Genomic DNA, 13,299 nt, shown 5'->3' with positions numbered 1-13,299 from the left:
CTCGCTCTATCTCTGCGTCTCTCTCTTAAAATCATATTCAAATGTACTTATTGTCATGATAGAGAAGAAATCTGAGTTCCCCAGCAATACATTACATGTTAAAGACTATAATAAATCGAAAGACTAGAAATATTGTCAGTTCGTCCCACTTTATTTTCAGCGTTGTGTTTGCATTTCAGCACCTGCACAGGTTTACGCTGGGCTGCTGCATGTATACTCAATACAGAATGACATATTGCTGGTTCTACCTGTAAGTATTTTGTGGATAAACACATTAAATGTAACTTTCTCTTTCTTATCTCTCTCTCATACACATATTAATTGATGTGGAACCCCTTAAGAATGATGAAATGATAGTTGACAAGGACACTAAACGTATTTTATCTGAGTCATGCAAAGTATAAACACAAAATTTCAAATTACAAATAAATACAACAGTTTTGTGGAAAAGCAAAATTTTACTACATGACAAACATTGGGAAGATTAAATAAGACATCAATAATGAATGTGTAGGTGCTAAAACTTAAACACTCCACAATCTGTAACTTTACATTCATACTTGGGTCGTTCATTGCAAGTCGGAGCCCCTTCTAATCTCCTGAGGACGTCGACACCCTCAACCACTTGACTAGAATGGAAAATAAAGACATTAGGCTTGAGCAAAACTCTATAAGAGATCTGAGATTATGCAGAGTTGGGAAATTAAACAGGTGTCTCTCAAGTGAAACTAGTGATACGAACCCAAAGGCAACGTAGGTCCTGTCCATCCAGGGTGTTGGCTGCAGGGTGATGTAGAACTGGGATCCATTGCTGTGTGGACCCTTATTGGCCATTCCTAGAGTGCCCCGTTTAGTGTGGGACACGGCAAAGCTCTCATCTAAAAGGAGAAAGGACACATGTTACAGAGAGTACAGGTAAATCCACTAATTCTTCTCATGGTAATACTGTAGATTGTTTATTACCTTCAAAAGTTGCTCCGTAGATTGACTCCCCTGCATTACCTTTCCTTTCTGGAGAAATATCTGCTAAATTGAAACATACGGTTACCATGTGACCAGACCACAGTGATACTGCAAAAAAACACAATTCAAGGTATTTTTGATTTACTTCCTCGATGTCACAATATGTTGCTGATGACTTTAGGTGCTGTGACAATCTAAACAAAAAATTTTGAGTAATGTGGATAAGAAGTTAGAGGTGTTCACTGCTTATTTTGTATTACTGTAAATAGAAGAGGCAGATAAGTTTTAAAAAAGTATATCATTGAACTGTAATGCAGCCTTGAAGAGAATAAAAGAATAATAATAATAATAATAATAATAATAATAATAATAATAAATACATTATGACCATGACCACAGTCCCGGATGTATCTAGTTTCCAGTGGTGGAATGTAACTAAGTGCATTTCCTCAAGTACTGTACAAATTTGAGGTACTTGTACTTTTCTTTTCATGTCACTTTATACTCGACTACATTTCAGAGGGAAATATTGCACTTTTTACTTCACTTCAATTATTTGACAGCTTTAGTTACTTTTCATATTAAGGTGTTTACATACAAAACGTATGAAGTGCTTATAAAATATGATGCTTTGTTATAAATTAAACTACCCAACAGTATAGACAAGTACAGCTGAAGCAATAGGTTGACTGACAGATAATTAATTGGCAACTCTTTTGATAATTGTTTACATCACTTTTCATGCAAAAACATTTCTTAGTTCCAGCTTCACAAATGTGATGATTTGCTGCTTTTCCTTTGATTTGTTTTAATAATTTAAATTTATTTTAATCATTTAAAATTTTGGACTATACGTTGGACAAAACAAGCATTGTGAAGGTGTCACTTTGGGCTCTGGGTACTCCAACCAAACCAAAACAAATCAATCGATTAATCTAAAAAATAATCAGCAGATTAATCCATAATAAGAAAAATCATTAGTTGCAATTCTATACAAAATAGTTACAAATTTGCTCCACATCAACCAACTACAACAGTAAAATCCTGCTTTTACAGTAATGGATAAGTAGTCACAGGGGACCTTTTTCTGCATTGAGTACTTTAAGTACATTTTCTTGATTATACTTACATACTTTTACTTAAGTAACATTTTAAATGCAGGACTTTTACTAAATGAAGTATTTTTACAGTGGTATTAGTGCTTTTACTTAAGTAAAAGATCCAAATACTTCCTCCACCATTGCTAGTTTCAAATTCCAGTACTGATAATTTATTGCTATATTTCCCAACTCTACAAGTACCCCATGTATATCAAATTAACTGCACTGATGCTAAAGTTGGACCATAGTGTAGACCATACCTCCACCTTGAACCCAGCCGTTGGGCACCACACGATGAAACACAGAGCCCTTGTAGCAAAGTGGGAGGCCGCTCTGCGACAGACCTCGCTCTCCTGTGCACAGAGCCTCAAAGTTCTTTGATGTTTTTGGACAAACATCGGAGAACAGCTGAGGAGAGGGAGAACAGTGTGCCTTGTTAACACGCTGCCATTCTGTAGTGGTCATCCAGTTTCTTATATCAGCAATTTCAACAATATCTATCAATGATCTGTCAAATTTTACTATGAAGAATGCTTACAAAAGAGGGTTGAGATGACACAGGTGGTATGTGCAAGCAATGTGAAAATACATGAATTTGTGTCTCACGTGTCAGAGTTGCCTCACCTCAAACAATAACCTCCCCGCGGCCTCTCCTGCTATCTCTATGTCCATGAAGACAAACTGATGCTATAATAAAAGGACAGAGATATGTATTGATTTCATTTGAATGTTTCAAGGTTGAATAAATATAATAAATACACCATTTTTACAGAGAAATATTCTAGAAGAGCCACAGATGACTGTCACTATGACTGGAGCCTGATGGTTTGCAAAGCTTCCTATACATTCATCTAAAAAAGTCACAAGTTGCATGTAATTGCTGATTCAATTATGTACTAAATAAATTACTAAATTATGTACGGAAGTCAAAGACATGCTTCCTGAGACCCACCACAAATGGAAAATTAACCATATTCTTTACCTATATTTGTTATTTATGTGACTGTGGTGTTGACTTGCCCCAGTTTTCTGGAGGTGTTTAGTGTAGTAGTCCTCAGTGAGAGCCATATAGAAAGCCTGCGGCCGAGTGAAAGTGAAACTCCACTGATTCTTGGCCCAGCTGGCAAGATCCTTCTCATTACCGAGGAGAAGGCCGTTCAGAAAGCACATCAGGCTGCTGGAGTACTGCCACACTTCACCACGCAGCTCCTTGAATCACAAAAGTGTTGAACAACAAATGTGTTATGATTCAGCATTTCAGAATAGCCATAATGTCAAACTACAGCAGTATTTTGTTGTGTAGGTGTGTTTATCTTCTATAGTAGAGCATCACAACCCTCAGCAAGCTGCTGCAGTTCATACATTTGCCTCCATTATTTATAGCAGCATTATCATCACTCATATCAGATGAGGTCATCAATGTAGAACAATGGTGGAAAGTATATTTACTCATGTACAATTTTTATGTATTTCAATTTTATGATACTTTACGCTTCTACTATATTGTATTTCAGAGGCAAATATTGTACTCTTTACTCCATTGTGTTCATTTGAGAGATTTAATTACGTGTTACAATAACCAGCAGTATACAAGTCAATTAAAATGAGCTCCACTTCGACCAGTTACAACATTTAAATGTAAAGTAATGCATTGTTAATAATAATCTAATTTAATAATAATATAATAATAACCCAGTAGTAATATAACACTGACATGGTCCATACTGCTGCCTAATGAGTAGCCTACTCTTACTTGATACTTTAAATATATTTCACTACTAATACTTCTCTACTTTTACTTAAAGCCTCTACACCTCCATGGCACAGCCACACAGGTGTTTTCACTTATTTTGCCTGACTAGACCTCTACTCTCGACTGTGTGGGCATCTGTGTGATTGACATCGGTGTCACTTCCCTAATAGTGAGTTGTTGAATTTAGAGTTCAAACAAATATAATCAGACAACTTACCCTTTTCTTGTTGCACAGATATGTCTCCCAGTCGAATTCGAGTAGTGGTTGAATTTTTGGATCCAGAAATGCCTCAGGAAACTTTTGTTTTAGTCCCTGTTGTAATCAAAAGATACAAATGTTGTTAACGCTCAGGTGAAAACATATCGATTAGGCCTATATAAAACTCTAGATTTGGGAAACTAAAGAAATTGACGGTTTACTTCGGCAATACTTTTGGCAACATGGAAGTTACGGTCTTTAATTAAGCCAACAATTTCTAGGTGCATTTTTGAGTCCATGGCTGAAAAGAAAAAACACACTAAAAAAGTTTTAAAAAAAGAAAAGAAAAAAGAAGTCCGTAAACAAGAGCCTCGTACCCATAGCAACAAGCATTTCGAGGCGCTTTATTATGACGTTCATGTTAAAATGTCAGGCTTCGATCGACTTCGTGAGAGTGCTCCCTTTCTTTCCACCTTGTTTTTATAATCAAGATGATTGAAAGTGTCAGATCTATATTTACAACACAGAAAGCCCAGTCATGATCTATATTTAATTTAAACGTCGAATTCACTTTCTTTTTAACGTCGTGACAATTAATACCGCAACAAGGCTGCGTAGGATAGAGATGGTCAACGAATTGGAACGTGGCCCAACGGCGCCACTGTTTGAAAACTCCGGGTTGTGGTGCTGTTTTGTGTTGTTTAGCACTGACGTTTTCTACTCATTTTCTTTTGTTAAATCAGTTAAAACCCATTTTGGGGTAGTTATGGGTGTTCACGATTTGTGGTCTATCGTCGAGCCGGTTCGTGAGTCGGTGCCGCTCTACAGTTTGAGCGGAAAGACGCTTGCAGTTGACCTGAGTTTATGGGTGTGCGAGGCCCAGCATGTCCAAGCAATGATGGGAAGAGTTACCAAGCCGCACCTGAGGTGATTGTCACACACTGGTCTTTGATTACTTCCTTATGATGTTAGCTTCAGTTATAATATTTAAAACCTTACATTTTTGTATTCTGCTGGTCATAGATCACCCAAAGGCAATGCTCTTTTGTGTCCAGGAATTTATTTTTTAGGGTATCATCCCTCACGCTTATGGGGGTGAAGCTTGTCTTTGTGATGGAAGGAGAAGCCCCGAAACTTAAAGCAGAAACCATGAGCAAGAGGACAGAAACAAGACGTGGAGGATTCAAAAAGGCGCCTGCCTCTAAGTCTAACGTTACAACAAACACCAGCAGAGGGCGCTTTAAAGCTGTACTTAGAGAGGTAGGTTGGTCCTCCACTCCACTGCATCCCTCATCATAGTCAGTCACAATAAATTCATGCTGTTTATAAGCACTCTTGTCCTTCTCTTGCCTCTGTAGTGTTCAGAGATGTTGGACTATCTGGGTGTGCCGTGGGTGACAGCTGCTGGGGAGGCTGAGGCCATGTGTGCCTACCTGGACTCTCAGGGCCTGGTGGACGGCTGCATCACTAATGATGGAGACGCGTTCTTGTATGGAGCCCGGACTGTCTACAGGAACTTCAATATGAACAGTAAAGTATGTTTGTGAGAGTTAATCTCAAATCATCCACAGTGTATTTAGGTTAAACGTTCTCCAGAACACCAAAGTAACACACACACTGATTTTTCCAGGAATGTGTTTAAACACAAATTCCCTGTTGATTCCCTGAAGGAAATACTGTATTCCATGTTTCTGTTCCTAATTGCATCCCATAAACTCCTACATGGATAAGCTATAGGGGTGAAGTAGTTATGCTTACTGTTATGTACTGTTAGTTTTTCCTCACATTTAAAGTACTTTATTTAATTTAAGAAGTACAAGTGTAACACGTTTAATTTAGCCTGTGAAGGAGGAGTGTTCTGTCTGGTTCTAGTTTTAGACAAAATCATTGTTATTTTATTATTTATAGGCGAAATCAATCATTAGTCTAAGAAACTGACAGCTAATTCATGCATTTCAATTTTGATAATCAGTATTTTGTTATAGTATTTATGAAGTAAAAATAGAGCAGCAAATGTGAATAGATGGTTGCTTTTGTCTCTTCCATACATTTTTGGCTGCTGTCAGAACCAAGCAGGAAACTTTAAGGCACGTGCTATGGTAACTTGTGATGGCCATTTAACAGTTATTTAGTCAATTACATCATCAAAAATCATACAATAATCAATAATGAAAATTCTTGTTAGCTGCAGGACTTTCATTTTAACTAGCCAGTATTTCCTCTATGTCTCTATCTATTTGTTGGATTCTGTTTATTATTCTACTGATGCCTTGATTGTAAAAACCATCACAGCTGCATAATATTGTTTCTCACTTTTCCCTCCAGGACCCTCAGGTGGACTGTTACAGGACCTCCAGGGTACAAACACAGTTACATCTCTCCAGAGAGAATCTTGTCGGTCTGGCCATCCTCCTTGGCTGTGATTATATTCCTAAAGTACGGAGGGCACCTTAATCTGAAAGTTGCAACATCAAAATCACAGATATGATGACTTACAGTATGTTAACTGTACATTGCCCTTCTTCCATAAGGGCATACCAGGTGTTGGTAAAGAGCAAGCTCTGAGGCTTATCCAGATGCTGAAAGGACAAACAATGCTGCAGAGGTGGGAAACGCACACCTGCGGGTTATTTTAGCAGTTTTTTTCTTTTCTGTATACTTTTTCTCACATAAAGAGTGTATATATAGTGTTGTGTTTGTGCATCTGTAACCATTCTCTGATCACCTCAGGTTCATCCAGTGGAAGGAGGAGAATGCAGATGTGTCTGAGGGAGTTGTGAAGAAGGTTGCTCACTGTCTCGTATGTCGACATCCTGGTGAGTGGTGTCCTGCTTTGAACTTTGACCCCTTATCCTGTTAAGACGTGGAAAGCAAAAGAGTGGGGTGGGGGTGGGGGGTTGATTTAAAGCCACGTATTTGAGAGATGGGTTAGTCTGAGTAAGCCTCTGCTTGTAGTAGTATATTAGATTTTAAGGTTGCTTGTCTTGGCTTTTTACCTACTTCTCCTGTTTTATCAAACATTTATTCTGATTCATCTCCTGCCTTTTTCAGGCTCAGCGAAAGCCCATGAACGTGGTGGCTGTGTGCTTTGCGACAGTAAACATTTCTGTCAACCTCACGACTTTGACTACCAGTGTCCCTGTGACTGGCACCGCTATGAACAGACCCGCCTGGCTGTGTCTTTTGAGGCAAACATCAGGAAGTATGTGACTTTCTGTAAATAAACAGTAGTTTAATTTTATCACAAAAATAGTGCATGTAAATGCAGAAAATGAAAACCATAGGAAGTCTATCAATGATCATCTTCAGTCAGTCTAAGGAAATGAAATAACTGATAGTGCTGTGTAAGTGCTGAAAATATTAGCTAATTCATTGATTAGGTATTGTCAGAAATATAATCAGCAGTAATTTTGCTTTTGCCTATTCATTATGGCATTTTTAACAAAAAATGGCCAAATATTAATTATTTCCAGCTACTCAAATGTGACTGTTTTCTGGATTTCTTAGTCTTCTGTGATAGTCAACCTGATATCTTTGGGTATCAGGTCGACTACCACAGAAGACTAAGCGATATGAGCTTTGGAAACTCGTAATAGCTGTAAAGATTTTTAAGTTATGTGTATTCAAGTGTTTCATTTCTTTTTTAGGAAAACACTGGCAAGTCAACAGTTCCCCTTTACAGAGGTATAGCTGTCATCTGCTATGGTTTATGTGTTATTGTTTCATAACTGGTATAATAATAAAGCATACGGTTTTTAATACTTAAATTGCATTTTGCAGATCATTCGTGAGTTCCTGATCTCCAAGGATAAGCCTGTGTCACATTTCAAGAGGAGACAGCCAAATATGCTGTTGATGCAGGTAATGGCTTCATTTAAATTACTTGTTTAGTTAGATCTCTTTTTAGTGAGTTAAAACAATGTAAAAAAAATTGTGTTTTGCAACACAGAAATTTGCCTATGACAAGATGGAGTGGCCGAAGCACTACACCAGTGAAAAGGTTTTAGTCTTGATGACCTACACAGAGTTGATGAACAGAAAATATGGAAGAGAAATGTCCTCCCAAATCAAGCCCGTCAGGTAGTCCTACAAGAAGAAATGTCTCTTTAGTGACATTGTTGTAATGAAATGGCATTTCAGTACATGCTTAATTAAACACCTTTTATCCTACAAAAGAATATTGAAGCCGAGGGTGAGGAATGCCGTCGCTTGCTTCGAAATCATCTGGAGCACACCAGGTCAGTTTAAATCCTTCAACAAAGGATGCTGTTCACATCAGTGTAATCAGTGATGCTCTGTTTTCCTGCAGTCTTCTTTTTCTCAGAGTAGAACATCAGAGGAAAAAGTGATATTTAAGTAAACATGCTCTGGGTTGAGTGACATGACTGCTGCATTAAGCAGAGGTTGGGGTGCGGGGTGCTCGTCACCGGGTTGTCTGTTAGTGACTTGCTGTGAGGTGGGGTTCGGAGGTGACAGATCAGTCACAACAGCCACTAGGTGCTAAACTGGCTTCCTCCCCAGGCTGGGAAATCTGTCATATCAAAGTCCACTTCACTAACAAGCCCGCCTGACGTGACTGCCCTGAGAGAGTCTCAATCAACTAATTCAGAATGTGGTTCCTCCTTTCTTGTATTATATCATGCAAAAGAAGTATTTTTATACAACTCAATTATTACATCATGGATATATATTTAAAAATAACATAAATTACTGAATATTTTAAAGTTACAATACCTGAAATCATTGATTACAAATATATGGTTTTCATCATCCTGTCCAAACAGGCAAATATTGTTGAATTGGTTTATTTGTGATGCATGTAGATTTGCAAAAGCTAACTTCCCAAAGTACATTATAAATACACTTAAATCTAACACATGTATGTATTCCAAAATCCCAGCATCAAGAAAGTGGTTGAAATGTTATGACTTTGCGCTGTATATGCATATGTTATGTGTATATATTCTTGTCTGATTGTGTTAAGAACACTGCATCTGCAAATCAAGGCATTTTCAAATCATGCCAAAAGTAGAACTGCTACGATATGTCGATTAAATGAATAGTTGATCAACGGAAAATTACTTTTTAGAATCGATTAATCATTCGGGTCATTTGTCAAGCAGAAATATCAAACATTTGATGGTTCCAGGTTCTCAAATGTGAGACTTTGCTGACTTTCCTTAACTAATATTTTAGTGAATCAAATATTTTTGGGTTTTGAACTGTTGATCTGAAATTTTGATGGAATTTCTTTCTGTTTTCTGATGTTTATAGACCAAATGATTCATCAAAAATATAATAGGCAGAATAATTGATGATAGAAGTAATTGTTAGTTGCAGCTGTTATGAAAAGTTACATTTCCTCCAAATGCCTTCCAGTGGTGGTGTACCACAAGTAGTAATTCTCTCAAATTTTTAACCCCATTTTAACAACTCAACTCTGTGTCCACCCTCATTGTTCTTACTGTATCAGTAAAGAAAAGAGGAGTTAACCACATTTTTCCTATGTAAGGTATGACTTATTGAGACCAATTCTGACCTTACCTTGACATTTTTTCTGCAGAACATTATGTGTTTCCTGAGGATCAGCCTGCAGAGGATCAACATGAGGTGAGGACGGTGGAGGAAGAGTCTCTCTTCCGTTGGGCCTACCCAGAGGTGGTAGAGAGCTACCTGAGAGACAAAGCTCTGGCCGAAGAGAACAAGACCAAGAGTAAGACAATCATTTATAACATTCACTTTAAAGAAATGCATATTAGTACATAAACATACAATATTAAGTACAATATAGGATTTTTGTCAAATTAACCATGTCTGACAGTAAATGTGGCTACATTTTTCACAACAAAAATGGGATCCCGCCCAACAGACTTGACAAGACTTCCCACACTGTGCTGACAAGGGCGTCCTGATCAAAGGCACCTGGAGCTTTGACTTGTTTTTCAAGGCTGTCCATTACAGCAGCTCTGACACCTGAAAATGTAGTTTGGCAGCTCAGCTAGTTCACATCAAAGGCTTTGATGCAGCCAAGAGGTGTCTGTCACACAGGCCTCGCTGTCACTTTATGCAGGTTGTACTTTGCTCCCCCGCTGGTTATAACTGCTGTAGAGTTTCACTTCCTAATGTGTAGGCAAACTAACCACTGAGATTGAAAGAGCTTTACTTTCAAGAGATACCCAAGTGAATATATTCACAGTAGCCATTTACTCATTGAAAATGTGTTCAAATTCTTTTAGATATTGAACATTGACATTCAGTCTCAATCTTCTTTACAGGGAAGAAGCCAAAGAGTAAAAAGGAGAAGCAATCTCAAGTCTCAGATAGTATTTCTGACCTCTTGGCTCAGATGACCCTACAAAGTTCCTCTAACACTCAACCACAAACGCTGCTCCCTACTATTTCAAACACAGAGGAACCAGACGTGGTGGTTTTGGACACTCCAGTGAACCATAAACAGCAGCGGAAGTCAAAAGAAGACCACAGCAGTCTGAGTGATTGCCCCAATACTCCTCTGTCTCATGCAGAATCAGAGGCCCTTGCTTCGCCTTCTGTCTCTGCTGTTATCAACGCTTTACAGCTGAGTGATATTGACTGGGATGCTTTGTCCTTCACGTCTTCTCCAACTCCACAATCAGCCGTAAACCACACCACTGAGCCCCAGCTAAGCAAAACCACAGACAGTGAGGTCAAGGAAACAGAGAGCGAAAACACCTCAAGTGACGTCAAAGAAGCAGACTCCAGATCTGCTCCAGAGTTGTGCTACACAGAGTGTCCTCTAAGGGACAGGGTGCTCATGAGGAACACAGCTAAAGCTATAGACCAGATAGAGATACACAATGATGTGGTCTCAAAACAACTAAACTATGAGTTCGCTTCTCTCAAACACATTCCTTCTCATAACTCACAACTAAATGGACAGATCCCCAGTAAAGGTAGCAATGACTTGACTGAATTGTCAGGAAAAGAATCAGCTGTTAACAAAAAAGAACCACTCACTGACAAAAGGCAGTGTGCAACAAATAAGGCAGAGACAGAAACTCACAGTTCAAAGCAGCAATTGAGGCCTACAGTACAAGCTCAAAGTAAGACAAAGGACAAATGTAATGACTCCCAAAAGCCTCCTCAGAAGTATAAATTTGTCAGAACAGCCACTTCATCATCGGCTGTCCCACCACAGAGGTGCCACTCTGACCCAGGTCAAAGCGACAAGGGCAGGAACCTGCCGCAGACCACCAAGAAGAGTGTATGTATGAGCATGTGTTTGTCCAGCGAGGAAAGCGATGCAGAGAATCAGCAGTTTGGACCTCAAAGAAAAGCAAAGATCAAGCCTATAAACAAGATCAAGGGCAGCTTCCTTTCAGACTTCCCCCTGAAACCAGTTTCTGGACCTAAAACAACCAAACAAACAGCGAAAACGTATCAACTAATACCCATATCAACAAAAAGCACATGCCAGGATGTCTCACCAGCTAATGTGGATAGTGATGTGCCCCTTCAGACTCCAGCATCACCTGTCGCTGTGTTAGATAGTGATGATTCAGTGATTTGTAGTGAGAGTCCGCTGCCACTGGCAGAGAGACTGAGACTGAAATTCCTGAAGTGAGCGGCATGATTACAAGATGATGGACAAGAACTTGTAAGCTATTGTATGTTGAATATGAAAGTTTACTTAACCTTGGGAATAGTTTGACAAAACAAAATCCTAGCTCAAGGTCCACTTACTTACTTTTAACAGTAGAGCTGCAACAATTAGTCGATTAGTCAACTGACAGAAAATTTATCAGCAACTCTCGATAATCCAATAATTGTTTAAGCCGTTTTTCAAGCAAATAAGTCAAACTTGTGATGATTCCAGCTTCTCACATATGAGAATTTGCTGCTTTTCCTTGTCTTAATGTTATAATAAATTGAATATCTTTGGGTTTTGGACTGTTGATCAGACAAAACAAGACATCTGATGGCATCAGTTAGGGCTTAAAGCAAATTGTGATTTTTTTTCACTGTTTTCTTATGTTTTATGTACCAAACAATTAATCAAGAAAATAAAAGTTAGTCTTAGCTTTGCTACACCCTGTGATCCTAAATGGAACAGTGTCTGTAGTTGTGCATAAACACAGTTTTAAGTATTAAATGGGTGAGATGTGGTTTGAAAGCCCTAGAAAAAGCTACTAATTGGATCTTGAGTCAAACTTTTTTTTTAATCTATTTCTTTACATACGTCTATTTGTGTGTGTGTATGTGTGTGTGTGTGTGTGTGTGTGTGTGTGTAAAGATATCTTTCAGCAGAATTGAAAAGAACACATCGCTCATAAGTGAGAACATTATACACATGATTTTATTAAATGATTTGTCATTAGGTGTTTGGTGCACTTTATGTTGTGAGATTGAAATCTTGACCGACTGTGTGGCCATTGCACAAAACGTGAAATTGCTCAAATAAATAAGTTCTTTATGAATCTTGCCTTGCCATAACGTGTTGCTCTGATCCTGAGTCAGAATCAGCTTTATTGGCCAGGTATGTGTACACATACATGGAATTTGCTCTCTCTGTACATACGCAGAAATAGACATAAATATGGTTAAAAACAAAGACAACAAGCTCAACAAGGTAGACAAACATTAAGCTACTATGTGCAATATGTGTGTATATATATATTTTTTTCAAGTACAAAAAACAACAATAGTAACATTTGTAAACAGTAAGACAATTGGTGCAATGGTGCAGAGTAAATATGAGTAATGTATCAGGTTGCTTTATATACATGAGGTAGGTGGATATGGCAGTATGCACAGCGTGTGTAGATTTAAAAAGTGATAATATTTACATAAAACAATGAGATAAATGAAAGGAACCATTTATGTAAATCAGGGGAAACTTGTGGATTAGCACAGGTTTCAGTATTAAATGACATTTAAAAGGCCCATATGTGCTTATTTTCTCCCACATGCTGTTTGACAAGCTAGATGTCACTTAGCATAGCTAGAGAGAGAAAGCACTTCAGCTGAGGGGGACACAGAGGACGCTGAGCCATTGGTTTTACAACCTGCCAGTGTTGGTCCCCTTGATCATGAGTGAGGCCTTACACACCTTTTCAGACATGAAAGGTCTGGCAGGAGCTTGGTGACAGCTGCATCCTCTGCCCAAATAACAACTCAGCCCTAGTACTGGGTCTTAAATCTTATTTTTCCTAAAGCAAGTGCTGGAAATCTAGCAGTTTTTCAGAATTATTCAGATTGTTTTTCTTTGCAAATCAGCTTGTCTCCTAAAGTATGTTGAGTCATGT

At 38.3% G+C, this 13,299-nt stretch overlaps 2 protein-coding genes across 3 annotated transcripts; one reads left to right on the top strand and one right to left on the bottom strand.

Annotated features, from left to right (window-relative positions):
- Positions 1-132: 132 nt before the first annotated feature.
- On the bottom strand, positions 133-4,467 carry ppil6 (peptidylprolyl isomerase (cyclophilin)-like 6). Of its 2 annotated transcripts, none has more exons than XM_044168479.1 (8): positions 4,237-4,467; positions 4,034-4,129; positions 3,084-3,272; positions 2,688-2,750; positions 2,324-2,471; positions 964-1,026; positions 743-878; positions 133-629 (listed from the first exon to the last, which is right to left on the bottom strand). In XM_044168479.1, exons 1-8 carry the CDS (start codon positions 4,312-4,314, stop codon positions 518-520), a joined length of 885 nt encoding a protein of 294 aa, XP_044024414.1. In that variant the 5' UTR covers positions 4,315-4,467; the 3' UTR covers positions 133-517. The 2 variants fall into 2 exon arrangements, with proteins under 2 accessions (XP_044024414.1, XP_044024415.1); XM_044168480.1 differs by having other exon boundaries at positions 964-1,023.
- Positions 4,468-4,489: 22 nt separating this feature from the next.
- LOC122862790 (flap endonuclease GEN homolog 1) lies at positions 4,490-12,232 on the top strand. The gene is made up of 13 exons (XM_044168470.1): positions 4,490-4,942; positions 5,071-5,275; positions 5,374-5,550; positions 6,341-6,451; positions 6,547-6,620; positions 6,746-6,831; positions 7,067-7,217; positions 7,663-7,699; positions 7,796-7,876; positions 7,965-8,095; positions 8,192-8,253; positions 9,579-9,728; positions 10,291-12,232. The coding sequence occupies exons 1-13, from the start codon at positions 4,641-4,643 to the stop codon at positions 11,616-11,618; spliced, it is 2,895 nt and encodes a 964-aa protein (XP_044024405.1). The 5' UTR covers positions 4,490-4,640; the 3' UTR covers positions 11,619-12,232.
- Positions 12,233-13,299: the final 1,067 nt, after the last annotated feature.

The sequence above is a fragment of the Siniperca chuatsi genome, linkage group LG16 (genome assembly GCF_020085105.1).
Source record: "Siniperca chuatsi isolate FFG_IHB_CAS linkage group LG16, ASM2008510v1, whole genome shotgun sequence".
Taxonomy (NCBI): domain Eukaryota; kingdom Metazoa; phylum Chordata; class Actinopteri; order Centrarchiformes; family Sinipercidae; genus Siniperca; species Siniperca chuatsi.
This window is presented reverse-complemented; position numbering and strand designations above follow the sequence as displayed.